This window comes from Aythya ferina, assembly GCF_964211825.1.
Source record: "Aythya ferina genome assembly, chromosome: 1".
Lineage (NCBI taxonomy): Eukaryota > Metazoa > Chordata > Aves > Anseriformes > Anatidae > Aythya > Aythya ferina.
The window spans coordinates 154605767-154632271 of NC_140296.1; the positions used below are offsets into that span (position 1 = coordinate 154605767).

Genomic DNA, 26505 nt, shown 5'->3' on the forward strand with positions numbered 1-26505 from the left:
CTCAGAGTAGAAAGACTGAAGAGAAAGGCAACAGTTAAAAGCTTAATCTTGCATCATTTTACCTTTTATGAGCAATATCATGGAACACACACTATGTATCCTGAATTCCTCCACAATCCTTAACAAAATTCTAATCCTTAACAAAAGCAGAGAAGAATGACATGAATGAAAAAAATAGGGTTTGCTTTTTAGAGAGAAGTCTGTTCTTTCCCACACATCAACTGAGTCTTCTCATTGCTAAAGAGGGTAGGATGTAAAGCTATTAAATAATTTGAATGAATTATGAATGCTAACTGGTTACATTATATATTTGATTCAATTTGCAAAATACAGAGAAATTGTATCATAAAATAAACTATTAAATCACCACCTCCTATTATCTGCGCTACTCCCCATGAAGAATCAAGCATATAGAATACTTTGTCAGTAAACTTTTCACTAAATTTAACACATGAAACAAGTTCGGTTTTCAAATGCATCATTCAAACTTCATCCAAATGCTTTACAGCTATATACCATCTCTAAAAATGTACTGGTATACAGATGGTATACCAGTCTAGAGTAATAACAGTAATCCAGGATGACTACTGATCAACGAATTACTAGTGTAAGGCTTGCAGTTTTCTGAAATCTTTCCTATATAAGTAGAAATCTGACATCACTGCAGATATCTGCCCAGCAGATGTAACAACTGACGGCAAACTGAGAGGAGGTCTTTTTAAGGTGACAAATCTTAACATCGTGTTTAACATTTCCTTAGCTAGAGTATTCAAAGATAATACAGGGTAACAGACACATGCAAACAAAGAGGATGAACTTCAACCACAAATTCATGTGGATATTTGTTTTGTGTTATTCACAAGTTACATGTAGCTATCACTGAAAGTGTTGTGCACTACTAATGAATAGTTGTACTTCCTCGTAAGTGTTTTTGGTCAGAACCAATCAACATTGCCAATTACAGCAATTATCAGGAAAACGTAGAAGGTAACGCATAGAACAATATTGGCAGTTTACATTTACATTCCCTTTCTCTCCTCGAAGAACAGACATGTCCATTTCAAGAAAGTCTCCAACATTGTCTTAGGACTTGGTTTCAGTTTTTCCTAAATGATAACACAGAAAAGATGCAAAGCCTTGCAAAGTGTGGAAAAACCCTCAGGATACTGAAATAAGAAGCATTTTAGACAACTCAAACTCCAAACTTCATTTAACAGCACTTTTCAAACATTTGAAACCATTTTATATCTCTATTCATACCTTTTTAATTTTTTTTTTTGCATTCACTTTGACTTTAAATAATTATATTGTAATACTGTATAATTATTGCAAATTTTATAGAGAATGTCCTGAGAAATTTCTGCCAGACAATCCTTACTTTAATATCTAAATAATCTTTATCATACATGTACTTGGTTTTTGGAAAAAGTCATATATACTTTTTGCCGAAAATGATTTAAATCTACCACATCTTTAAATTCAAAGCACTTTTTTGACCTTTGGTAATTTTTACTCTTTGTAGGGAATGATAAATAGCCATCTGAGTCTAGTTTATGTTCTTTCATGTGCCAAACCTTATCCAACAGTCCACAAAACACTCCTAGCCTTGGCAGTTCATGAGGTATCAACTATGTCACATTTTACTGCTCTCATTTTACTCCCCTCCAGTAATTGTGACTAACACTTCCTGTTATTGTGACTACTACTGCTAGAAAACAAATACTTTACACAATGCAGATGTAGACAGTACCAAGCTCTAACGATTTGGAATTTGGGATATTATGTAGCTAACAGAATTTAAGTTTAGAAATACAGACCACTTATTTTCAAGGTAGCAGGTCTCACTGACTCTCAAGATAGAATAAATATTTTCAGAATGAATATCCTCCACCATTGGACCAATGACATAAATCAAGCCAACATCAAAATCAGAAGCAAAAAGACATTATTTATTAAAAGTCCTTTAATAAAATGGCCACAGGCAACTCAAAACCTGCCATTAAAACTTATGCAGAGGTTTATGTATTTTGTTGTATTTTCTGAAGAAGAAACTCCATTTGTAAGTTTAGATTTGGCTGTCCTTTCTTGGTCTTCTTACTCAATATTTTATAAGCTTCCATTTTCTTTTGCTTGTACAACCGTTGAGCTTCTTCTCTTTGTTGTCTTCTTTTTTCTGCTTCCTGAAATGAAATGAAGAATGACGATTATGAAAAAATTACATCATATATAAGCAGTATCATTTATTTTTGTAAAAACACTGGCAATTAAACATTATTGACACTATAGACATATATAGACATATAGACAGTATATATATATATATATATATATATATATATATGTATATAGACAGTATTGACACTAGGCCATTACTCTTAAAAGCTGAATTAAGACTCTCTTTTGGAGCACAGTGAAATCAAAATGTATTATATTGTCTAAAGCTTTAAGAGAAGAGCCAGGTTGTCTTCAGTAGAGCATCCTATGATAAAGATTTGCAGCAAAAATTTACAACATCCTTTCTGCCAAATGAACTCCTTTGCTTTTTTTCTCCAATGGCTAGAGTACCAAAAAATTTCCACTTTCTCCTTCTGATTGAGAGACCGAAAGAGTTTGATACAGCTGCCCCCACGTAAATTTCTTGCCAAAGACAAAGATGTGCTAAGATACTGGACATGTGCATGAGCCTGGCAGATAGGATATAGGACACATTCCACCTGGAAAGTGGGCATGTTTGTGATACCAGGACAGCATCACAAGCAGCATTATGTAAAGGCAGCTTAAGCAGGACCAAAATGACATGACCCGTCCTCTCTAAAGTAAAACAGATTGCTGTCTTTACTAAGACAGAAAAAAGACTAACACAATTTTCAGTTACAGACACTTTACTTGTTGAGAACACTGCATGCATGCAACCAAAATACTAATGGAGGCACTCACTCTATATGGATAATTATTATATTACGTTTGTTTTTTTTATCAAAGAGCTCACACCCCCTTCTCTAGTGTTGTAATTTCAGTAAGTAATTTGGGCAAGCATTCACAATAAGCAAGCTAACTAGCTTCCTTCACTTGCATCATGTCCTACCAAAATAGGCAAGTCATCACAAATCAGACTGAAGGATTCTTCTCATAAAGCCGATTTGTTGAAATTCAATACCATGCTAACCACAAAGGCAAACGTTTCTGAAGAACATCCTAACAGATGACAGTTTATCAATCATGTTTGTCTTCATGGCACAAATAGCTTCAGTGATGTACAAAAATTAGTTAGAATGCTCTCTGATGTTGGAATATAAAATTATCTAGAAATAACCCCCAAAATATTTCTAAATACAAATCTAAGAGGATTCTGGGAAAAAATAAAATTAAATAAACACTCTGAGCAGGTAATACCTCTCTGTTCAGAATGCTTTGCATATTTTACCACAATGATTAACACTATTTTTTTTTTTTAATAAGAGTAACATCAACTTTAGCTTACTCGTAATTCACTCCCTAATAATTTTTTATTCAACTATATAATCTCCTTATCTCTTTGTAATTATTATACAGTAGTTACCAACGTTTAGTTTGTGAGCATGAAGTTACACAATTTCTACAATTTGATAATGGGTGCCAGTCCAACCAACAATGTACTAGAAGAGACCAAGACTAAATAAGGATGTCTCAGTTGAATAACTGAAATGTGTTATTCAACAATGATAACATTAAGGTATTCCCTGTAAGAATATGGCCCCTTAAATTAGAATGAGAAAAAGCATTACTAGTGGTTCTAAAGATTTTGTCCATGGATACTGTTACATTTAATTGTTTCACTGTTGATCAAATAATGTAAAAAAGGTAAAGACTGCATTGTAGTAAGACCATAGGAAATGGAATGGAGAATTCACATTTCATGACAAGGCAACATTATTGTTCCACTGGGACATACAAATCAAGGTCTAAGTATTTCTCAATGAACCAAATAACCTAATAAAATCCATCTAACAGCAAGAGCAAGACAAAAAGAGAAAGAACTCAAGAGTCGTAATTCAAAAGACCTGCATTCCTAAGTATCACTGGCAAGCTGAAAGACTGGAAGAATCCTATGTTCCCCTCCTATGGTCCTATCTGGAGTAATTTAGTCTCTCTACCATCCAGAAATACTTGTTTAAGATTTACCTCTTTCTTTTTAGCACGCTCAGCCTTTATTTTCTCATACTCTTCTTTTGCCTTCTGATTCGATGTTTTTTTCTTAAACTTCTCTTCAGTCGTAACTGACCTGTAAGAAGAAGTACATGAAATGTAAATATGTCTGCTTGCTGACAGCCCATAACTATATATCCCATAGCTACTGCGCAGTCAGAGCCTTCAAATGTTTTTTTTGCATACTTGGTTAATTCAATTAGATATACAGACTTACAGACTATGTTAAGAAGCAAAACTCATCTTTCCACACTGTATGAATACCTACTAGCAATACAGTTCCATGACACTCAACAGCATTGCATGTCACACAGTGAGCATCTAGCAACTCAGCAAACCAAGTTCCTTCAATTCTGAGCATACTGAAGACTGGAGACTGGACTGCACAGAACTTTCAGTAATACACATTATCTGCTGGATCTTCACGTGTATAGTGTCCCATGAAGCCAGAACATTGCCTATAGAGTTTTTTCCCCTATCATACAAGATCTTCTGAGCTTGAAAAACTGTACACTCTGGCTTAGAGCTGCATTATCTCATTTTTAGGTCCAAATGCATGCAACTGCAGATATGAGGGCAACTGTCTGTCAGAAGACTGTGAACCTGAGAAGTCATGCTGACATGGAGATGGGAAAAAATTCTGAAATTAGGAGCTGAATTTATATCCATTCCCAATTTCAGTAACTAAGCAGGTATCCTTGACAAAAGGGAACAACAAAAAAAAAATGCCATTTGTCTGGCATTTACAGATTTACACACTACTGTGAGTGGATTTCTCTATTTATTTATTTCATGATTCACAATAAATCCATCACATAAGCAGTATGGTATCAAACATATCACACATGAACAACTGAAAAACACAAACCTTGCTAGGTATTTAACAACTGTTCACAGAATGAGCTTTTGATTAGTCTACCGCTCACACTAAAAAAATCTGAAAATTTACTATCATCGTCTAGGAGCTCTCAGACAGAAAATCAAAAAGCTAAGTGAAGACATTTGCTCATACTTTCATACAGGAATACTCCTATTCTGGGGAAAAAATAAATATTATTAAATTCTTATCTCCATCTTGTGGCAATACCATGTAATGACACTTCACCTTCTCAGAAGTGCAAAACTACTTGAATTGCAACATACGCTATATTTTAATAGAATTATCCAGCTAAAGTCCTATTTTTCATCCCCACTGAAGCCTATTTAACAGTCCATACGCTTCACCCCAGCTCCCAGATTAGCAGCCACATTCATGCAGAATTACTAACTTGGTTTATAATCACAACTTTAGATTAAGCAAACTGGAAAAAAAAAAAAAGATCTGGTTTGAAGAAAAACACCAGTCCTATCTCAGATACCCCTGTGAATTAACTGCCTATTCCACAAAAAACACTACCCTTCTCCCACTGCAGGGTTTAGATCCGACTGCCTTTCACCTCCTCTCTCTCATGTATTCTTCCCCAGAAAGTTTAAAGATAAGGAAAATGTAAGCACACACCTTGGAATTCAAAGATTTAGAGCATTCCTTGCACTAGTGACAAAAAGGTATTGTCTCAGTCACCATACTTAAATATTGTTTAAAAACACTGCTATAAGAACATTAGATCTGCATGAGTCCTGCTTTTACTGACAAACCTAACAAGTACATGTATGTCAGGGGGAATTACTGCCAAACAGGAAATATACATCACTAAATCACCTGACATTTATTAGATCTCAAGTGAAACACTCTGTTTGATTTCTCTCACCCATTCTAAGTAAATTAAAAACAAACAAACAAACAAAACAAACAAAAAAAACAACAAAAAACAAACAAACAAAAAAAAAAAAAAACACTGGAAAACTATTTTAAGTAAATAGAGAAAAAATAAACACTCAAAAATTATTATGACATCTCTATTATTTAAAATGAAAATTTTGATTAGGAACACTTTACTATGTTATGTAAGGTTTTACTGAATCTTCTCTCTCTTTTATTTTTTTTTTAAAGTTTCTAGTTAAAATCCCACCCCCAAAACAAGCTACATCACAAAAGGATAACAGCACACAATATCATTCATTTTAGCAGAATAAAATGCAGTATAAAGAAGACAACTTATCAAACTCGGAACAGAAAGATAATGTAAAAAATATTTATGAAAAATAACTTTAATTTAAAAATACCAAGAATTAATTTAAAGCAAAAAATCTAGACAAATATCAGGCATTTATAACACCAAACAGAGTATCATCACGTTTTCTTTTTTGAAGATGATGATGAAACATATTCATCTTCTAAGACCACAAGGGAATATTAAAATTAATCTTTGATGCACCTTGATCTTGATATTAGACTGTTACACCACGGGACACTGCTAGAATTGAGAAAATCTCAATTTAAAAATCCATTTCAAGGAAACCAACCACTTTCAACTACCACTATCCAAAAAATAAGAGACGTATTTGTACTTTAAAGTGCATGTGTATTTGAAATTATTTAATTTGGATTTATTTTTCTCTTAATTTAGGGATACAAACCTGCCATAAGGCACACAGTACCAAATTTCTCTGTAGACTGAAATGAGCACTACCTGAAACGCAGACTTTTCTCTTTGTTGATATGGTATTGAAAATCAAAAAATTGGTCAATGACTACTTGCTCTTGAGCTAATCCTTGAAGTGCAATGGTAACTTTCATATTATTTCTCTAAAATCAATTTTTGCTTTCTGATTCTGTCGCAAACACAACAAACTTTTATCTTTAAAATTTCTAACAATTCAGAAAAACATGTAAGGCCTGACAGCATTTTCAATTAAGCATGTCACCATAATGAAGTCCATGTGAAGTGTAAAATCTAGGATATTTTTTTAAGGATGAAAACAATTACTTGTTTTTAGAGACATATTTTAAAAACTTACTCTACTGCTATGTTAAGTTTTTCTTCTGATAAAACTGAATCATCTCGTCTCTTGTGCTGTTTCTTAAGCCTCTCTTCCTCAGCTAGATAAAGATGTTTCAAGTGCTCTGGATAAGTATCAACAAATTGATTATCTTGTGGTGAATTGATCTTTCGTTCCTTTTTCAATAGTTTCCTGTATTTTCTTTCAATCTTCTGTTTTCTCCGAAATGCAAATCCTTGTCCTGAAAACACAAGAGAAAAGGCAGTCAAATACACCCGTACTGAAGTAGTACCAAACCATGTTCTTGTCAGGACCACTTCCCACCCACGTGGTTTCCCAAAGAGAAAAAGGCACTACTTTTGGTGATTTTAATTAGGATCTTTCAAAAATTCAAGGAAAAACATTGATAAAAATCTGATTCCTAATGCAGCACTATAGCTATTACAGATTTACTAAAAATTATCACCTAATCTCTTAATAGAACACATCATCACAAACATGACATGCAATTTATATGGAACATTATATGCCTTTGCTTTTTCAATCCAGTGAAAAGAGGTACTAACACTTCTCTTCTACTTGTAGCAGCTTTACACACAACATCAAATAAATTCCAAAATACATTTCTACTCAGTGTCAACACAACACAGATAGAGTAATATTGTCTGCTTAAGCAGCCTGCACAGCCATAATGCCCCAGGAAAAAAGTCACTCAGCTACTAAACTATTAATACTATTTTATGCCACATTAATATTTCATTAGATCTTTCCACAAAAATAGGATTTTTATTCCTAGCTTCCCTCTTTCCACGTTTGTCCAAGAAGTTTTTCTACAATTTCATAAGTATGCTTCATCATAGAATTATTTACCATTGAAAGAAACAAAGCTAACGGTAGTTTCAGCCTCATACATAACCACTTATCAACCTGAAGTCCAGGATATTTTTCTTAATATTACTGTAAGTGCGTTAGTCTTAAGAGGAACTGCCTTGGATGACACTCAGTAACCAACTCTCTTCTAAAAGCAGCAAGCCCAAATCTGACCTGCCCTTTGATTGTTTCCCCAAGGCTGAAATTTCAGCGACGTGCTGCATGACCTGACACTGTTTTTATGTTTGCATAGCTTACTTCCAGAAATCCAAACCTGCTTCCAAAGGCACTTCCTTCTCCAACACACAACTTCATAGGAAAGGCAAAAATGGGGAATTGTCACTGAGCGGCCGGAGCACACCACTTCCAGAGTGGCTGGAAGTGGTGTGCTCACAGCGCCAGAGAGTGGCTGAGGTGGGGAGGGACACCTGGGGGTCACCTGCTGCAGTCCCTGCACAGCGGGGGCCCCAGAGCATGTTGGGCAAGGTGGCATCATAGAATCATTAAGGTTGGAAAAGACCTCTGAGATCATCAGGTCTCACTGTACCCCTGCCACCAATGTCACCCACTGAACCATGTCCCCAAGCACCACGCCCAGCCTCTCCTTGAACGCCCCCAGGGACGGTGACCCCACCACCTCCCTGGGCAGCCCGTCCCGGTGCCTGACTGCTCTTTCAGACAGAAATGTCTCCTCGTTTCCAGCCTGAACTTCCCCTGGTGCAACTTGAGGCCATTCCCTCTGGTCCTATCACTCGTTATCTGCGAGACGAGGCCGCCCCCAGCTCCCCACAGCTTCCTGTCAGGTGGCTGTAGAGCAATGAGGTCTCCCCTGCGCCTCCTCTCCCAGAGCAGGAGACTGCGCAGCCTGTGCCAGCGCCCTGTCCCCCTGTCCCCCCCCGGTACCGAAGCGTTTCCTCCCATTAAGCCGGGCCCCCCCGCGCCCCTCACGGCTCACCCTCCTGCAGGCTGCCCAGCAGGCCGCGCAGCGAGGCCGGCCTCCACAGCCGCTTTCGGCGGGCCCCGGCCCCGGCCCCGGCCCCGGCTCCGCGCCCGCTGCCGGCCCCGCTGCGCTCCGCAGCCATCCCCGCGGCTCCTCCCGCGTCGCGCCGCCAGCGCGTCACGGCCGGGGGGCGGCGCGCCGAGGTGAGGCCGTCGGAGCCGTCGGCGGGGGCCATGTGGCGGCCGCCCGCCTCGCTGCCGCCCCAGCCGGCGGCGGGGGAGGCGGCGGCGGCGCTGCGGCGCCTGGCGGCCTTCTTGGGCCGCGCCCTGCCGCTGTGCCGGGCCCACGCCACGCAGCTGTACGCGGGGGGGCTCTGGCAGCGCCTGGTGGCGGCGCCGCCCGACGCCGTGCTGCGGGCGCTGCGGCGCCCCCTGCGGGAGCCCTCCGGTGCCGCCGGGGGGGCGTGGGGTGAGTGGGGCCGGGGGGGGGGGGGGATCGAGGCTGAAGGGGGCGGTCCCCGGGGGTCGGGGATGGAGCGGGGCAGCCCTGAGCGGTGCGGGTGTCTCTGGGAGAAAGTGGGTTTCTTTCTGTCGAGGCCGGTGCCAGCGTGGGTCTAACGTCGTCTTCCGGGCTTTAATAAATAAAAGGAGAAGCTTCCCCCAGCCGCCGAGCCGCTGCTTTTTTTGTGCCTTTGCCTGCACCCGGTGCCTCTCCGCTGCTGCCGCGGTGCTGTGCCATTGCTCCGTCCTGCGGCGGGGCTGTGGCTGCCTTTCCCTGCCTGTGCCTGGGTGGCAGCACGCACCTTACCCAGGACGCGTGGTCCCGATTCAAACCAAACAGAGCCTTTCAGGGAGGAATTGCGCGTGAGGAGGCGCTCACTAGAGGTTGTTGTGATGGTGGCCTCATCTTAAAGCTTCATCCAATTTCAAGCTGAGGAACAAAGTGAAACTCCTAGCTGTCAGGCACACCCCTCCCCCCCCCCCCCCCCCCGACTGACATCTGAAGAACAGAAGTAAAATGAAACCCCCAAAACCCAAACAAATAAACCCAACCAACCAACAAACAAACAAAACCCAACACTCCAGTGGAAAGATGTAACGGTTAAAGTCCTCCAAATGTCCAAACGCTGGAAACGTGGAGGACAGCTGGAAAAGACTCAAACGCTGCTTTCCTATATGTCTGTAATAATGAGTGTCTGGCAAAGGATGACAGAGAGCAGCTTTATTTCTGACAAGTTATTTAAGAAGCACTTCATATTTTTAGTAATTTTCAAGTAACTAGAGGAGGGCAGCTACGAGACTGTATGAGAGGATTTACCGCTCTCCAAGTAGAAGGGAAATAGACCAGCAATACACTTCCAGGAATGAAGATAAAGCATCTGACAGGTGCTTTATTTTGGGGGCCCGAGTTCTGTCAAAGAGATTGGTTTCAAAACTCACATAACAGCTTTGACAAAGAAGGTAGCAGAGGAGCAACCTGCATCCTGCCAAAGCTTGTTAAGCATAGATAGTTCTCATGTAGCGCTACTTGTGGCACATGCAGTGACACATGAGACAGAAAAACACGTTGAGTGCAATGGAAGGGTCCATGAAAAATAGCGTGTGGAGCTGTGTACTTCTTGGCATAAATGGCAAACAATAATTTGATTTTGAAAAGTGATTGAAGAACTGTGAATAGCGACATCACTTGTAACGTTTGTCTCTTGGATCTGAAGATCTTCAAAATATTAACTGTAAGACTGCTTTTTAAAAGTTTGAGGTATCGGGGGAAAAAGAAACATAGTTTATTCATGCATGAAAAAGACACTGGATTATGAATTATCTTTGAGAGCCAGCTGGAAACAAGGCAATGATCCAGACAGCAAGCAAAAGTGTTTGGAAGCAGCGAGAAAAACCTTTAATATATTTAAGGAGTAATGTCAGAGTCAGAATTGATTCTAAGCAATAACAGGAACATAAAATTAAATGTAAATAGAGGTTGGAACAAAACTACTATTTGGATAAACTTATCAAAAAGAGAACTGTAAAGGAAAATTACCTTGATCCTAACTGTACGTATAGGAAAGTCCATGAAATGATTTAGATACTGAGGTGGTGGCCTGAAAAGTAGAAAGAGTCAGGAAGACAAAGTACTGTTTTCTAGATTTTAAAATTGGAAAATCATTTATTGAGCCATATTCAAAGTGTGTGTTATAGAATCTAATATAGAAATTACTGGATCAAAGGATACAATTTATGGCTGAAATGAAGCACATGTTTTAGAAGAATATGAAGCCTTCCCGCTGTGGCTAAAATAGAACATTCCTTCTTATGTTTCTGTAGAGATTAATTGTACTCATTAAAAAAAAGAGAATTCATCTCTTTTCTAGCATAAAAATATAGTATGATATTTTACATTTTGAAGGTTTTGAGACACGCTCAGGATTTTGTGAGAAAATTGGAAGCATTGTTAATGAAACGCGTATGTGCTTGCTGATCTGATGCCTGAATTGTTTGCATGCTTATTATCTGTCCACCCTGTCATCTGATGAAAACCCATTGTAACAGAATACAATTTTCCCAGTGAAGTTACCTGCAAACATCCACTTATATCTGAAAATGAATTCACTATATCCTACAATAGCCTATATTAAAATTAAGATTGATAATGTGAGAGGGAGCTACTTTAAGTCCATTAGTTCAACTCAATAACAATAGATATCAGACACGTATCTTGAAACCCAACATCAACAGAAAGGCTCTGTATGTGTGGTTCTTCAAAATTGTCAGATATTTAAGTGTTAGTTATACATTTAGTTTGAAATGAGTACTCAAATGCTCTCCTAACATGAAGTCGTTCACAGAAGTACCTTTTTTGGGTTGTAGCTGTGAGAAGAAATTTAAAATACCTTACTCAAAGAATATGTAAAATGGCATTTTGATTTCACCTGGTAAAACCTTTGCTTCCCAAGAGTTTGAGAAGTTGTGCATTTATACAATCACAGTCCCCATACTATTATGAAAGTTTTCCAGAATCTGTCCTAATATGGATCCTAAATGAAATTATAGGAAAGCACAGGTTACATTTGACCAGCATTGGTTTGAAAATGTAAAGTAGTCAGTTCATATTCACATAGGTCTGCAAATTCAAAAGTTACATTACTGCAGATTGGCACAAAACTGTTATTCTGTACAATATTTTATTTTACTGTAGGGATTTTGTTAAATGTACATGCTGAATTGTAGTTTTCTCTGAGAATTAGGTGAGCAAGAAATTGTAATTCTGTTGTACAATATTGTATGCAAGAGGATGACTACATCTTCTGTAAATCAGTTTCAAGGAATATTTTCAGAAACTCCTCAGACAATATTTCATTATAATGACCCTATAAAGAGTGGGACCCTGGTTTCCAGTTGTAATCTACAGAAAATTTTCAGATCCATTTTTAGATACAGAAAACTACTTTATATATTTGATACATTTAAAAGTTGACTTTTGCCATGTTGCATCTTATTTATCACGTGATTTAATCAGATTGGTCACAGGCACAGAAAATCCATGTCTAAGTACTTTCATATTTTACTGTAAGTTACCATTTGTACTACTATTTGTGCATTTTTTGGCATATATTTATTTCCGCTGAAGATTTATTTGCAAATGTATGGACCAACTCGTTAAAAGACATATTAGATTTCATCTTGAGAGCCACCAAAGAGGAAACAATTTGAGAAAACTACCATTTTTAACATTCATAAATAATCAGTAGTACAACAACTGCCATTCTGTAGTTTGGAGGGATGCCTCGGATATCTTAATGTAGATGGGTTTTTTCTTTTAACTGGCAAGCTGGGACAACAACTGAAATTTGGTAGGAGCGTTATTACAGATGATGCGCCTATTGTCTTGCATGAGATCCTGCTAGTCCTGTTAATGTTCTTCCATCGGACAACTGAATTCAGGGCAGTTCTATAACGTGTACTACTGCTTTTAATTCTAGTTAAGTGAGATTTGTAAGGAGAATTGATAACTTCTTTGTCACCTGACATACTAAAAGATAAAGCAGGCAAGCTTTGGGTTTGTAAGCTTTTCATAAATTCTGACCAATGAAGCAGAGAAGTGTAAATTTCAGTAAACACTCTTCAACCTAGTTAAGTTACAGAGTATCAGGATGAGTTGTACTTGTGTGATACAGTTGCATGTTGGATGAGCATGAGGTAAGGTGAAGATTGGGATAAGTAGGTATGGGTATGTTCTTTTATAACAAAACCAGTTTACTGAGTACACAATTTATGGTCCAATAGAGTTCTAAATATTAATTTTCCTGCTTGTACCCCAAATACAATCAGCTCCCTTTAAACTCAAAACTGAGAGGCTGGTTTTGGTTTTGTGAAACAATTTCTGACACTGATTTTTCTTAATTGATGGAGCAGGTTCTTTCTGGTACATTGTGACAGTTGTTTTCATGTAAGTGATTTCTGTGAGAGAAATTTAAGGAGTCAGAAACAACAGCGTGAGGTTTGGGATGAGCATGAGAGCATCCATGGGTTTTTGATACCTAATATGGAGAGGGTCTGATTGTGTTGGCTGCAGAGATGTGCCTTATTTTTTGACATGGCAGGATTTGGTTTCACTTGTTATTTGTTAATCGTGTATGTGCTTGTGCCCATGTTTTGAATTAACAACTGCTCAGGATTTTCTCGTTGGAAAAAGAGGATGTATTGGGAATGTGTTTGCTGGCCTAGACCTTACAGATGCTTCCTTTGGACTGTGATGCTGTTCTGGTTTCAGATGATAGGCAAGTTTGATGCTTTGAAACGAAACTTTTTTTTCTGGTATCTGTTTGGGTACCATGCACTAGAGGGTTGATTTTGTTGTCAGGGTGAGTTTATGTCCAGCAAAGGAAACTAACTTGCTTGGAGATCTGCCTATAATAGCAAAACAGGCATGTCTCAGGTATGGAAACAAACTGTGTTTATCAACAATTCTGAGCCACTGAATATAACTGAAGCTGTGCATATTAGTACACTTTTAGTCAACGAAGTCTTCTAATACCACTGATACGTGACGCTGACATATTTTTGTGAATTCTATTGCTATGCTGTTATCCAGAGGAAGAATGACAGTGTTTCTTACAGTACCCCAAGTATGCAATGTCACTGTAATGATAGAAAGCTTTTTTTCTTTTTCCCACTGGTAGTACAGTTGAGTCTGTTTAAAATATAAAGTCAATGAAAAACATTCAACATCTACCCAACATTTTGAAAAAATACTGATTAGAAACCAAAATACATTTTCAGTGTAAGTATGGATATTTAATATATATGCATGCTTCAAAATGAAAGTTAGAAAATTACAACTTTATTCATATGTTTCTCATATGTCTCACATATGCTAAAGACGTATTTTGTAATAGGATGACGTTCCAATGTATTTTCAGAAGTCCTTTATATCATACAATGTCATGTCATTAAAAAAAAAATGTATTTAGGAGGAAAGGTTTTTGTGTGACTGATTTTTGCTTTGGTTTGCAATACAAGATTAGCCAGTATATTTAAAAGTGTGTGCCTGTTGCTAAAAAGATTATATGTTTCAGCGTTATGTGCTGCAGCATTTTAAAATGCTAAAAATAAAATTTCTTCCAGTGGAGTAATGAACATGCATGTATTTTATAATGAGCAGGAATTTTCACAAGTGTTATTAGTACTATACTAATGAAAAGAGTTTTTATTATACATGAAACAAAGTGGAACACCCACTTCTCATCGGAAAAGTAGATTTTTTCTTTACCTGGCAAGATTGCTGAGCAGCTGGCTGGTCAAAGTAGGTTTAATGCCTCATCTCTATCATTTTCTCAGTACTTGCTGGCATGAACTTGCTTGTTGAGTCTCTTCTTAAACTTTGTTCTCTTTCCTGACTCTTTAGTGATTTGTCCCCCTTGTAACAGACATAAAGATTTCTATGTATTTTTACTTGTTTAAGCTACCTTCATTTATACATTTTATGGCATGCTGTTCATTCCCAGAAACTCTAAAATAAGTTAAATGAGTGAACGTCCCTTACAAATTTTTTTTTCTTCGGCAACAACTCAAATTTCTTGTTTTGCCAATTTGTTCTTTTAAGAAGAAACTTAAACTTTTAATTCCCTGCCTAACAATTATCCAGAAGAAAGAGAAAATACTTCTTGTGTGTAGTTATTTACCTCCTTTTATGGTTGTCAAGACTTTGGGGGAAAAAATAACAATTCCTTTTATTGCCTAAAACTGTTTAATTACCATTTTCTATTCAATTAGTCTCATGCATTACTTGCTTTATTTGAAGGTATTGCCAGAAAACGTTGTTTTTCTTCAGTCATTTCAAAACACATCCAATTTCATGTATCGTATCTTCCTTTATCATATCTTACAGAGACATTGAAAAACAAAATAACCCCTTCTCCCTAAAAGGTTCACAGTCTTTACTCTGGCTTAGTGTTTTGCTTTATTTTCTATTCTCATATTACACCCTTATCTTTCTTGACACTTCATTAACTAAAAGTTACTTGATATTCAGAAGTACAACCAAGGAAAAATCATTTATAGAGAAAGGTAGCTTTCTTTTTTGATTTTGTATTAGAGAGAATTAGAGTATATAAAATTAGAGTGCCATACAGACGCTGAAATAATATTAATTCTGGTTATAGCTTAGACAATATTAATGCTGGTTTTTTTTTTTTTGCTGGACTCTTGCCTTGGTAATGTTACACTGTGAGAATAAATGTGTTGACATTGTTGGGACTGTTTTCAATAGACTGTAATTTATATGTGACTAGTAGTCATGCAAGAAAATTAAGAGTATTAGGGGTGGGGTCAATAAAAGCAGCTGCATCCTTTGTTATACAGGTGGGAGGTGAAGTTCTGGAAAGCTAGCCTGCTAGGTATGCACTTGCTCAATATCTACCCACCCATGGGAGAAAAGGCAAACCAGGAGACATTTTCTAAACCAGTGTAACAGTTTGTTTGCTGGGCTCGCTAGCGTTAATCTATTTTAAAACATTTACAAGTATTTAGAAATCTAAAATGACTTCTAGCAAAACTATAGAGAACTCAACAAATTGTTTTAGCTCAAATGCAGAGGAATCAGAAAATGTAAAGTTATCTCAGTATTAGTAAATGATTCATACCAGTACATTTCACTTAAACATAGTGAAATAGTTCGTTTTTAAAAAGGGAGCATTTTTTAAAGAACTAAGTAATGCCAAACTGAAACATTTCATCCTCAGTCAAAGAAAATATGCTAAGGAATCTAACTTTGGCTCACAACTGATTGGTAGTAAAAATTAATTTGATTCTCCCAGCAGATTCACCAGCTACAAAGCTGCTAGGAAAGTGTATGTAAATGCAATGATTGTAAGTCAAAACATTTCATCTATTGAACAGCTGCATTTCTTTTAAAATCAGATCTAATGGTATATATTGTCAAATGGGGATAACTAGGAAAGGTGTAATGAGCAAGTTTGTAAACAGAAGAAAAGTGATAATGTTTATTGAATTCTCTTGTCAATTATACTAAAGTAGCTCTGCTAAAATAGTAGAGTTTTCCACGTTTGCACTAGCTCAGCTAAGAGCAAAACTTGACCTTAATTTTGAAAGGGGAATACACGTGAAGAAAAATAACCAATTCCCCCACTTATGCAAAATAAATTTCTGTCTGATACTGCAAATTTATTGTTTGTTGTTCTCTGACAACACTATTGCGGAAGTGTTAAGCTTTTTATTAGAAATCTCTTCTTTTTCTTTTCCATACAGATGATGACACATTTTCTAACGTGTTTTGTGAAAACTCTAAGAAAATTATCAATGTACACTTGTTTGCCCTGGCCGTCAAATATTATTCTTTGTCTCACCTTGGAGTGTGTACCCCATTAGAAGAGCTACTTAAAGCACTGGGAGGAGACAACCAAGGATCAACCGGTATATTTACATTTATATTTCAATCTTTATTCTCTCACTACAGGGTCTTCAGATTTTTGTGTTTTGGAGGGTGGTTATGTTTTGTTTGTTTGTTTGTTTGTTTTTGCTGTTTCGTTTTGTTTTGTTTTCCCCCATATGAGTTTCCTTCCTACATGCATCTCACTTCAACTAATTTGTTCTTAGATAATTTCTTCATTTGTAATTCATTATAAATTTTGAATTATGTTTGAATATAAATTCATAATTTATATTCAAACATAATTTAGAAAATGGATTCTCTTGCTAAAATTTCAACAGAGAGGTCATGACAGTCAGTCATATAAGGCTTTCCCGAGACTCAGTTTTAAAGGATATGAAATAGGCAAGCGGGCACATCATTATTTGACATACAGATGAAACATCTGTATTCTATGTATATCTATTCCCTTTGTTTATCTTCTCATCTTCTCCTCAGCCATGATTGCTAGTCTTCCTTTTTTCCTTTTTTTTTTTTTTTTTTTTTTTTTTAAGCCTAAGCCTAATAGCCGGCAGCCATACCTCCATGAGTAGTATTTTTTGTTACAGCTTTTGTTTACTAATAATCATGTGCTTAGACATTTAATTGAATATGGACCAGTAAGTGTTTGATATTTCAAAATAAGTTGATTTTATTCAAGCTGTATTTTTTGAACCAATACCAAAAAGGCATCATAAAAACTAGAGTAATTTCATTTTCTATAGTTGAAAATATTGACTGAAACACTCTTGAGTTGGTATCTTTACAATGAAAGTCTTACCCCGGATTTTATTTATTGTTTCAGATGATAAACTGACATTTATACTTACTTTTGACTGTTGTCATTTTCACAGAAAATGTGATCTTCATGCAGTCCTGTCATTACAGATTTGTCACTGTCTTTCAGATTTCTCCTTAGTTTTTCAGAGACAGACTCTAAGCTCATCTGCCTTTGCTTTCTAGTGTGTTTTGTCTCTATAATACTTTGAAATGCCAGTGACATTTCTATCCTAAGTGATATCACCATTAGATACATAGGGTATCTCTCCCATTTCCTACAGCAGTCTTCTGTTTTCAATTTTACCATTTTCCATGTTTGGGCCTCCAGTTTTCAGTTTCTTCAAAATCACAAAAAAAGTAGCTAAAATAGTCTTAATGGTTTGCTGTGCATTGGTCTTACTATAAGTTTAGTTCCTGGCCTCTTCCTTCTGCTATTTTTCAGTCTGAGGCTATTTTGGACAGCTGTGTGCTGCTTTTCTTTTGCTTGTTTTGTAGCTCTTACCATTTTTGTTATGTTCTCATTCCCTGTGTTCTGCCTAATTTTTGTAATTCTGTAGTTTTGTCTTGTTATACACATACTTAAGTTCATACTTGGATTAGCTTTATTAGACAAAAATACAAGGATTCTTTCATCTTTTTGTCATGAAGAATGGAACATCTAAAATAAGGCAATTGATGATTATTTTGTTCTGTGTCTTTCAGGAGTGCTGTTTTGTTGGGTAGCTGGGGCCTGGGATTGCAGTGTAGTAATTCTTAGTAGTACTTAGAAAATAAAACATGTTCCAAATGGTATTATAATTCAAAACTTTTGTGTTGAATTGGCAGTATCAGTTAAATTAACTTAGTAGAATTTCCTGGTAATTGTTTGGCAAAAGCAAAATACCAAATTATGTATTTGTAGTATGAAAGTTGCCAAATGAAAGTTTTGATCCCTTAAACTATTTTAGGTATTTTGGAGTTAAGTCTGTATTTCAGAAAATATTTCATTTCCTGACTTACTAAACCTTGCAAATCAAGAGACATGTCAGTCTGAGAAATTAGTAACTTTATGATGGCCCTAACCATATTCTGAAAAATATGCTTCAGGATTATTCAATTTATGTTTGAGATGTTTTTAATAATTTTTCCTGTTCTAAAACAAGCATGCTTATAAGCCCATTCCCACAGACTGCGTACTTGCATAGTTCTCAAACTTCTTCAGCATAGTAATATAGACATTTTGCTATTCTTCCTTAGAATGATTTCTTGAAAAGCTAAGTACCAATATTTAAATGTAATCTGAATGTGAAGGGATTTCTCCATTGCTTCCTACCAAAGTTCGCTGTGGTCCTCATTGCCCCATTGGATTGGTTGCAGTGAGCACACAGGATCCAGAAGAACCTGGTCCAAGGGACAGAAGTCAGCAAGGAGAATTTCTCTTATGTACCTGATATAAGAAGAGGGGATTACTAGAACATTGGAGTTAGAGTACTCTCTACCTTTTCAATATGTTTATGGCCAAGGTAACAGTCATGCAGTGACTGTTAATAAACCCATCTTTAAATTGCATGGACTATAAATATCTGTTTGTCTCAATGTCTTTTAGCATATGGTCATCCCAGACCCTGCCAGTCTGGCTGAGAGAATTGAATCACAGTACTGTAACTTCTGCACTGGTGGTGGTTTGGCATGGACTGTGAATTTTTATCTAGTATACCTGAATTTCCACAAGTAACAATGGTATAAAAAGCCCGCATCCTGCCATAGAAGGTCTTAGGAAAACCTCCTTTAGGCCCATAAGACAGTCTCCCCTTACTCTGTCTACTTCATAACTAATGATGTAGGTGCAAATGGCACTGTATAGGGTTAAAGCAGTTTTTCAACTGGAAAACAGCTACTTATGCTAGGGGGTTCATGGTGTAAATAAGCAGCATTTGAGTACCACTAAAACATTAAGCTTTCCTTTATGATATCCAGATAAATTCTATGAAGTATTTCAACCTCACTTTATTTTTTGTCACAAAAGGAAGTTCTGGCCATATAAACCATCCCCTAAATAGAGATTTTTCTGTTAGATCACTGTGTGTTTGCTTGTTTGTCAAAAAATAAAATAAAATAAAATAAAATAAAATAAAATAAAATAAAATAAAATAAAACAAAACTATCCCAAGAAAAAATTTGCATAAACTCAACAAAAATAAAATTTATAAAAAGTAGGTAATTTTCTGTAAACAGTGTAATTTTCCATGTGCTGCAGTATAGGCAGTGTTCATTCTGCGATAAGTAGGCAAGTAGTTAAGAAACTTCAGTTACTAAGGTGGTAAATACTTTATCTAAGTAGGTGTAAGCAAGCTGTATTTTTTTTAACTGGAACCTCAGTTTTTGTCAGTTGGGTCTTGTTTCTGGATTTATCCCTTGGTGTTTGAAATGCATTTATTTGTCTTAAGTACTGTTTGAAATTCTACTTTGCAGAGCATTGCCCTGTTCAGTCATTTGAGTTCAAGGTATTGAACTCAATTATTGCAAGGTATAAAAGGTGTGATATGTGGTGATAGTTCAGAGTGAATGTGCTACTTTGGAGACCAGACAAACAAAACTTACATTTTTGTAAAGGAAAAAAAAAAAAAAGTCTGTTTCTTCATGTCCCACCCCCCCTTTTTTTTTTAATAAGCTTATCCACATAGCAAAATGTTTACAGATAAATGAGAAAAGGTCTATATTTTCTCTCTCTTTTCTTTTTTTTTCATTTGAAATGGTTACAAATTCAGATTTTTTTAGGGGGCCACAGAGATCTCCGTAATTTTAAAGTTAATGAGAATCTTTAGTGAACACTTTAGCAGATCACTTGTTGCTGCTTTTTTTTTGTTTGTTTAAAAATATTTTAGGCTATTATTTTCTTTTGTCAGTTCATAGAGGCTATATTACATTTTAAGTATTGTCATAACAGTTTATTATAAAAAAACCAGATGTTTAAGAAATGGAGAGATCCTGTGGGTTTTGCGAGAAATACAGAAAACACCAGGTTTCTCATGAGCTCAGTGCAATTCCCCACTCTCTTTTAAAGAAGTAACGCTCTTGGCTGTGTTCCCAGCATGGTCTGATCAAGGAATGAACATAGTTTTTGCCTAACGATCAGATTCTGGACAGATGAACACATACTGTGCAAAAAGCAGAGAACGGGAAAATATTAATCTCCATAGCTATGTGGAAACATTTTGTTTTCTAGGAGCATGCTCACCAGTAGCAGGCTGGTTTCTTCTATCCTCACCCAGACATACAAAAATTGACATCAATTCAACTCACAGGGTTTCTCACAGGGAAGCCGCTTCTGAGCTCTTCATTAGTTGGGGGATGTAACGATGTAAACCGGTGGCAGAAGTTGACTTCCTCTCATCAAAAAAATCTGAATCATTTTTTCTGGAAAGATATAGCAGATCTGTAATCTATCTGTAGCTTAAATAAAGAAAAAAAATGCAGCTTCCTTTGAATTTCACCAGCATTGTTCATAACTTTTATTTCAGGTGTCTCCCAGTTGGTACTGTGACCAAATCTGGAGAATTAACAATCTGCACTATGTGATTGTTAATTGTCCTTGCCCTTATATTTCAAATATGTAAAGGTAAATGTGATAAGTGACATAAAAATTAATATTCTTAATGAACAGGAAAAAGTAGTAGTTTTGTAGTAGGAGCTTGTATCTAATATCTGGTCAGATATTAAATATGTACATTTTTAAAAAATACACTAGCAGAAATAAAATTTAAAGTGTGTTGCATTTTACTAATTTATCTGTAATTCAGAAGTTTAGTCTTGTAATTATATAGTGGGCGTTTAATTAAATATTACTGCACTTAAAATATAGAAAATTTTAAAGCATAGTTTTAGGGTGATATTTATTTTGACTAATAATAAATTTTAATTATTGTGAATTGTATTAATGTATATATTTTTGTAAAAATGATACAGGTATCAAAACTGATGAGTTTATGAATAATAAGAAATCACATGAAGTGCAAGTGATGTCTGAGCTTGTGGACAAAATAGCAAATTACTGTGGTATAAAACAGGTAAGAAAGGATTTTGTACTGAATGTTACTGTATAGCTTCCAAATTGTTCTCCTTATTTTGTTCAAATACCATGTTTTGATATTCTGCCTCTGCCGTTCTTATTTTTATCTAAATAATTGTAGCTAAAGAAGAGCATTCCAGTGCAAGCTGAAGGACATTTTTGTTTACACATGCACCAGTATAATGAACTGCCTTTTAGTGAGTCATATTCATTTTATGGCTCAAAAAAAATATTATGTATATAGATATATATATATATATATATATATATAATCATCCTCTATACATTGAACAGCTAAAAATCGTACTGTTTTTTGCTATGCACAGGTACTATCTCACCTATCTGTATTACATTGCTGGCAATTTACCACAGACATCAGTAGTAGAGCAAAACTTTATCCTTCTGTCAGACACACAAGACTACCAGATAGACACCAATGCTGAAATTCTGGGAAATTTTTAAAGCACATCTTTTTTTTTTTTTTTTTTTTTTTTTCTGGAACAAGGGATTTAAATTATTTCCTGTTCTTTAATACTGTTGTTCAGCTTTCTTTAATGTGGATGGAGATCTTCAATTAGGAGTTTAGATATGACCTGTTCAGTTTGCAGAGAACACTTGAAGACTTACAGGGATGGGGCCTCCACAGCTTCTCTGGTCAACCTGTTTCTGTGCCTCACCATCCTCACAGTAAAGAATTTCCTCTTTATATCTAATCTAAACGTTTTGTAGTTTAAAGCCGTTACACCCTGGCCTGTCAGTATGCTCCCTGACAAAGAGTCCCTCCCCTGCTTTCCTGTAGGCCCTCTTCAGGTATTGGAAGGTTGCTATAAGTCTTTCCATTAGCAACATCTTCATCATTCAGATGGTGAAGAATTGCAGTATTCCTTTCTCAAAATGTGACTGTAACTTTCCTTTTTTTTTTTTTTTTTAAATATATATAGTTATGATTGCACAGTTCTCTAAGTCACTGTTGCATTAAAACTTTGTAGATGCTTATTTGTAGGCCTGTTGACAAAAATACAAGTATCACAATATTCGACTTTATTCGCTACCTTATTTCACATTACATTAGACAAAAGTAACACTTCCTTATTTTCCATATGAGTAATTTGCCTGTGAACTCTTTATATATGAAGCATTATTTGATTCTGTGATGCCAATCTTTGTTGAGATAAGACTAAATTTTTAAGCAGTTGAGTGAAATGAGTTGTTTTAACCATTTTAATCTCTGTAATGCTAGTTAGTGCCTAATGTATCTTCACTCTTGCTTTAGTCTGTAGATGACTAGTTAACCTGGACTCTGTTTTTGATTCTGTTCTACATCTAAGCTGCATTTGCATTCTAGGCGAGCAGCTTTAGGTGTTAGCTCTAGGAGACTAACTTCCTCCATCTTAATATTCATTCCCAGAAAATTTTCTGGAGGACACATTTTATAGTTATTTAACAATAAACACAACACTAATAAGGTTATCTGCCTAGATTTCATGAGTTATCTGCCTAGATTTTATGCTGAACCCCCTGAGCATTTTTTGCTTTTAAAGAAAGTATGTCCGAGTCTAGTTAAAATTACTGTATCAGATGTGGGTAAAGGAAGAGAGACGGCTGCACTTTGTAAGACTAAGTCTGTGTTGTTTTGATTCCTGATATATCTTGTCCCCAAGATGTGCCTGGCCTTCACAATGAGAGAGTTAGTTGGCCTACTTCATACCTGGGAGGTTGCTAAAAAGTAATGGCACAGTAAACCTGCTGGTGGTGGAACATAGGACCATGTTCTGCTTAGTGGTATGGATGTGACTGCAGGGTTTGATGCTGCCACCGTAAGTCCATGGCAGGTCCCAAAACTTGGATTTTGCTCTGAGTAGCTGAAGAAGAACTTTGTTTTGGAAGTTATTTGGCTCAGACTGAGTTTAATTTAGATAATATAACCAATATGTTCTGGTGAAGTACTCTTCATGGGTTTGTGTCAGGCATCCAGTGTCCATGGAATCTGAGATCAAAACTCTGCATTCTGACGTGTCTGTTTTGTGAGGAACAGCTGCACAGGGCAAAGTGTTAGGCAATCTTCTCCATACAACTGGGATTCACAAGTAAATAGAGAACTGCAATTAAGGCCAAATATTACTGGATGAGCCATGATCAGTTTGTGAGCATCTGCTATCGTTCAGAGATGGAGCGTGATCTCTCCAGTAGCTCCTTCAGGAGCCAGACACAGTGACAAACACAGATGCCTTGAACAACCACAAAGAGTAAAAATGCAGACGTAGTAGATAAATAAAAGTAACTTTCTCTATTAATTAGCATGTTTTTTGCCTTGCTTACCTTATGCTTTGGGCAAGAATCAGTTGTTCAAGTGTTGAAGACTTTCATATACTGAAAAAGTTGCAGAAAAGTATAGTTTTCTTATAATGTAATAATAAATGTTCTCTGCATTTGCTCGAAGGTGAGTTGGTGGTGTTTCATATAGCATTTTCATTTAGATTTTAAATAGTTCCTTTGAGATTCAGGAATGAAAGGAAAGGAAAACCCATATTCAGAGAGGAAAAAAGTAGAGCCACCTTAATGACCTAACCTAAGTCCCGATGTAGCTGGTTACTCGTAAAATCTCAAACCAATCATTATTAAGTATCTGTCAATATGCTGCAATTTCAGCTTGTGATTATGCACTTGTAGTTACAGCTTGTAGTATCTTTAGGATTATTTTCTGTTTATTTTTTGAAAAAAATATAGCATTTAATGAAAAATATGATTGCAATATATCACTGAATATGAAATGCCGACTGCTTTATATTAACTTTTTTCCATTTTAGTCATACACTGTAACAGAATTTATTTGTTCAAAGTTACAAATCCCTAATATATGAAAAGAGCTTTCCAGTACATGTTAAAAAAAAAAAAAAAAAAAAAAAAGAGAGAGAAGCCAGCCTCCTCCTTCTTAGTTATTAAAAAGCAACTTCTTTTGTTTTGGTTACCTTTCAACTTAAGAAAATACAGGAATTGTAAAGTTTTAGGGGAGTTTTTTTCTTTATTGATTTCTTTCTGTCCTTCTCAGCAAAACAAAATGCATGTAGCTTTTAATTAAAATATCTAGAACTATGAAAACACAACACATGTTTTACAACAGCACGTGTCCTCAGGGTGTTTCTTTCAGATATTACAGATCACTGACAGATTGAAAAATGCCCTCCATTTCACCTCCATACCGTGATGTATAATGGGTGGTAGGGGATATTGTCCTCTTGTGGTATTTTACAATATAGTATAGTAAATAATAAAAATGAGAATAAAAGCAAAATTTTTACTACTACAGTAATCACTTCTAGGTTAATTATTTGAGTTAAAACATTAAAGCAAACCAATTTAACATTTTTTTTTCAGTTGTTTACTGCCCCTCTTAAATATCATTCTTATCACACAAGTGGAACTTCTTAGGAAGTAGCTCTTGATTAAAGTTGGAAAAGAAGCCAGTGATAATTCTTCTATGCTTAAATGCACATTTGTTTTCTTTAATGTATTTATGGAAGGTTTCCTTGGAAATTACAGCATGTGCAGCAGGAGTTGCAGTGTATAACCTAAGTGTAATATAATTCTGTATTCAGCATCCATTAAATTTGTGATTTGATGCTGGGAAATGCTGGAATGCTTCTGGAAATGGAGTTCTTGATTGTGCAGTGCCAGAGACTGTGTTTAAACATAGTACCCAACTCAGCATGGACAGGACCTTTGGAGTTCTTTATATCATGGAAATTTCATTTTAAAAGTTCATGCTTGGCAGATATACTGTGGATTGCTGATTACCTTTCCTTATGTAATCAAGGGAAGGTAAAGCAAGGATTAATTTAATCCAGTCTATTTGTTTAGCACAAGATCGTTGCCTTCTTATTTTTAGTCAAAATTTCCTCTCTTTTTAGAACTGTTCTCCCAGTGCTAATTTAACAATGTGTTACTGCTGCCCAGAGAAGCTGTGGATGCTCCATCCATGGAAACCTTCAAGGCCAGGCTGGATGGGGCTTTAAGCAACCTGGTCTGGTGGTAGATGTCCCTGCCCATGGCAGGGGGGCTGGAGCTAGATTATATTTAGGCCAGTCTATGATTCTATGATTCTTTTTGCTTGGAAACAAATAAAAAAATCTTCTCAGTTTGTCTTTACAGCCACTGGAGTTCACATGTATGAGTTAGGAATAATTTACTAATTTACTATCCAAATACTGACTTTCACAGAAATAGTTAAAATACCTTGTAGAAGTGGAGTTGTGCATATTCTACATAATAGGTCTGTCACATAAAATGGTGAGTAAAATTATTCCTTAGGCACTTTTATATCTTTACTTTTAAATAATCTGGGAGGTTATTGGTGATAAATGTGACAAACATTTTCAAAATGCAAAAGATGCTTAGAACATATCAATTCTATTTCTCTAAATCCTCTCCTGTACAGATTTCATTCAAAAATGTGAGGATTGTTGTATACTTAGATAGCAATCATGTGGTAATATTACATGAAGAATGCAGATGAAAAAGCTACATGTGGCCTAGATAGACAATTTTTACGTAATGGTGTATATTCTCCACTGATTTAAGTAGTCCTTAGTGAAAAAGTAGTTCGTTTCTTTCTAGCTCCATGGCTGTAAGCCTCTTGAACATTTTTAGAATAAGGAATAAGTTTTTCTTTTTCATTTCAGTACAGATATTGATGTGCTGCATGTTCTTACCTAGTAAAAAACAATGTGATTGAGTGTGAGATAGATCCACGTAGTATATGCTGGTATTTAGACTTACACAAATCAATGTAAGCTTTTTATGAATATGTGACAAACCAAGAACAATACATAAAAAATATTCTTGAATTAATCAGTTTCAGGAACATCTACAAAGAAAGTTA

At 36.2% G+C, this 26505-nt stretch overlaps 2 protein-coding genes and 1 long non-coding RNA gene across 4 annotated transcripts in view; 1 reads left to right on the forward strand and 2 right to left on the reverse strand.

The window, feature by feature from the left end:
• Nucleotides 1-1928: 1928 nt before the first annotated feature.
• CCDC59 (coiled-coil domain containing 59) lies at nucleotides 1929-9110 on the reverse strand (the record flags this gene model as incomplete). The annotated part of the gene is made up of 4 exons (XM_084507388.1): nucleotides 1929-2180; nucleotides 4162-4261; nucleotides 7084-7306; nucleotides 8891-9110. 4 exons carry the CDS (start codon nucleotides 9108-9110, stop codon nucleotides 2019-2021), a joined length of 705 nt encoding a protein of 234 aa, XP_084363514.1. The 3' UTR covers nucleotides 1929-2018.
• Nucleotides 7328-26505, forward strand: part of METTL25 (methyltransferase like 25) — a gene marked incomplete at its 5' end in the record, with an annotated part of 66025 nt that continues 46847 nt past the window's right edge. Inside the window, 3 exons of one of the 2 annotated variants that reach the window (XM_084507367.1) lie at nucleotides 7328-8834; nucleotides 16639-16803; nucleotides 21524-21624. In XM_084507367.1, coding sequence (XP_084363493.1) covers nucleotides 8753-8834; nucleotides 16639-16803; nucleotides 21524-21624 — 348 coding nt within the window. Of the gene's footprint in view, nucleotides 8835-9108; nucleotides 9344-16638; nucleotides 16804-21523; nucleotides 21625-26505 lie in introns of those variants that run through there. The other variant, XM_084507366.1, reaches the window with a different exon arrangement.
• LOC311430625 lies at nucleotides 13523-15022 on the reverse strand. Its single transcript, XR_014688911.1, has 2 exons — nucleotides 14642-15022; nucleotides 13523-13779 (listed from the first exon to the last, which is right to left on the reverse strand). It is a non-coding gene; the product is annotated as an uncharacterized lncRNA (long non-coding RNA).